At 42.0% G+C, this 2,479-nt stretch overlaps 1 protein-coding gene across 1 annotated transcript in view; it reads right to left on the bottom strand.

Moving 5' to 3' along the window:
• Nucleotides 1-363: 363 nt before the first annotated feature.
• Nucleotides 364-2,479, bottom strand: part of sec61b (SEC61 translocon subunit beta) — a 4,428-nt gene continuing 2,312 nt past the window's right edge. The window contains exon 4 of the mRNA XM_019869260.1: nucleotides 364-761. Coding sequence (XP_019724819.1) covers nucleotides 674-761 — 88 coding nt within the window. The 3' untranslated portion in view covers nucleotides 364-673. The remainder of the gene's footprint in view (nucleotides 762-2,479) is intronic.

Below are 2,479 nucleotides of genomic sequence, written 5' to 3'. Positions count from 1 at the left end.
ATTGTACAGTAAAAATAACATTTTGTACATATTTCATGCGTGTTGACATAGATCAAAACTCCCCCCCCATTTCATGTTGTATGATGACTTTGAATTTGACAAATTACAGCAAATAAACTGGTGACTTGTTGAGAAAATGTAAAAAAAAAAAAAAATTCCAATCAACTAGAATTTTTTTTTTTTTTTTTTTTTTACATTTTAGACTTCTTCCTATCCGTATTGAAAATCATGTTGCGTACATTGGTTTTTTTTTCAGGATTTCATGTATTTTCTTTTACATATTATGGAATTCAAGATTTCATGTATTTTCTTTTAGATATTATGGAATCTAGTGCTCCCTTGTTTTTTTTTTAATTTTTTTTAAATCAACATAAGTTTAGTTCAGTAAACCTATCCCCAGCCCATAAAAATGCTGCTCACCGAAAAAAAGTGATTAAGCCATTTTGGGTTGCCTGGAGTCAACTGAATTGTCCTTGAGCGCTGCACTGAGCATTTGCCTTGCATTGGAAACAAACTGGCACCTGAATGACAGCGCGAGTGCAGAAAACGTCTTCCATAAAAATCCATTTTTACATGCTCGCGTGGCAAAGCCGGAGGGGGTCATCTGGGGTTTGGTCCTGGTCCGATGTGTTAAGATGGCGAGGTGCGGGGTCACAAGTTGTCAGGCTGGGGCTTAAGAGCGAGTGTATTTACCCCAGATGTGAAGCATGAAGACGGAGGCAATGAAGAGCAGACTCATCACCAGCACTGGCACTGGGCCACTGACACAAGAAAACAAACAAGGCATCGGTAGTAAGATTTATACAGAGTCACTTACAATACGTTTTGTCCATCATAGTAAATGAATGCTGCACTGCTTACGCCAATATGGCTGTGAACAGAGAGGAAATGGTTTTTAAAAAAGTGACCAACTGCTGCTTAGAAAGACAGCCCGATTGGAATCCTTCTCATTGCTTTTCCTTTGACTTGAAAAGAGCCCAGTTTAAAGCAATCACAGTCGAAACGTGCTAAACGTTGACATGGCGCCCATTTATGCAAAAGCATGGATTGGAAACGTTCAATCTGAAGTACGTGTGTACTTCCAAGCAGAAAATATTTGTGTCAAGCTCACCTTGCCTCACCTGTACAATTCTATTTGAGAACTGAATCTAAAAGAACCAGACAGGGTGCGGTCAAAAAGTCGTAACTCATATTGACTGACTCGATAGTACACCGTAAATCATCATCACAAGTTAACATAAAGTGCTACCTCTGAAGTCAAAGCCCCCAAATGGACTTTGGATTTTACTCGGGCTGGGTTTGAGGGGTGGGGGTCTCAAAAGTGTGCACTTGTTAAAGAGGACAGATATGATGATAACCATAGAACCAGAAATTAAAAAAAGTACATACAAAAAGTAACATTTCCATACAGATACTAACATACCGTATTTTCCTTGACCAATAGCCGCACTTAAGTTGGGGCGTCTAAAAATGCGGGTTGCCTTGTGTCCAAAATCTGTGAATGCTGTTGTGTGACGGACTGATGTTGTGCCGACACGCTACTTATATAGAAGAAAGGTGGACGTAACTGAGGAGAGCATACGGACGTTAAAATGGGAAGCGTGTGCATCAAAGAGGACGCTAAAGGCATACCCCTAGTACGTGTACATAATACATGCATTGTGCAAAACAACATCCCGAAAATGGTACCTAGGAAGAGACATGCTTACGAAGCGGAGTTCAAACTGCTAGCTACCAGTTCCGCGGAGGACCATGGGAATCAAGCAGCTGCGAGAGAATTCGAGATCAACTAATTCATGGCGCTGAGGGCTTTTGTTTAATGAAACGGCGCCATCTATCGGACAAGGATGACCGGAGTGAAGCAACATCCGGCAGATTACAACGAAAAGCTGGCCATCTTCCGCTCCTACTACAGTTAAAAGTGTAATGTTCTGCGTTACGTTAAAGACGCTTTCTTGGAAATTGTAATCCTTTATTCTGTCGCTCTGTCAGCCTCACTTGGCTTCCATTACCGACTGTTCTCTCAACCAATCCCCATATTCCTACATACATGCTTGTAATTGGAACAACCAGCATCACAGAATCCAGTGCGTTCAATTTTGGAGGTTTGCCTGTATTTCATTGAATGAGCCATTGAGGTACGAGCCCATATGGAATCATTTTCTAACGATTGATTATACCGATATAGTATGTCAGGTAGACACTTTTCTGAATCACTCATCTCCTGCCTAGCTGATCACTGAACGTAAACTCGGCAACCAAACACAAGTGTCAGCCCTGAAAGTGCATGTTGAGCGCTTCTTTGGAAACTGGCAAACATGCAAATAAATGTGCTCACTGACAACTTTGAAATGGTTCCTCATTAGGTTTCAAGTGCGCCGCACAGTCTTTGGGCCGTGCTGGCTCATTTTATTGATGAGCCCCTGACACCAGGAAGGGGCTCTCAACTCTGAAGGAGGGACCGGGCGGGGGATTGGGG

This window comes from Hippocampus comes, unplaced genomic scaffold (genome assembly GCF_001891065.2).
Source record: "Hippocampus comes isolate QL1 unplaced genomic scaffold, H_comes_QL1_v1.1 scaffold372, whole genome shotgun sequence".
NCBI classification, from domain to species: Eukaryota; Metazoa; Chordata; class Actinopteri; order Syngnathiformes; family Syngnathidae; genus Hippocampus; species Hippocampus comes.
This window is presented reverse-complemented; position numbering and strand designations above follow the sequence as displayed.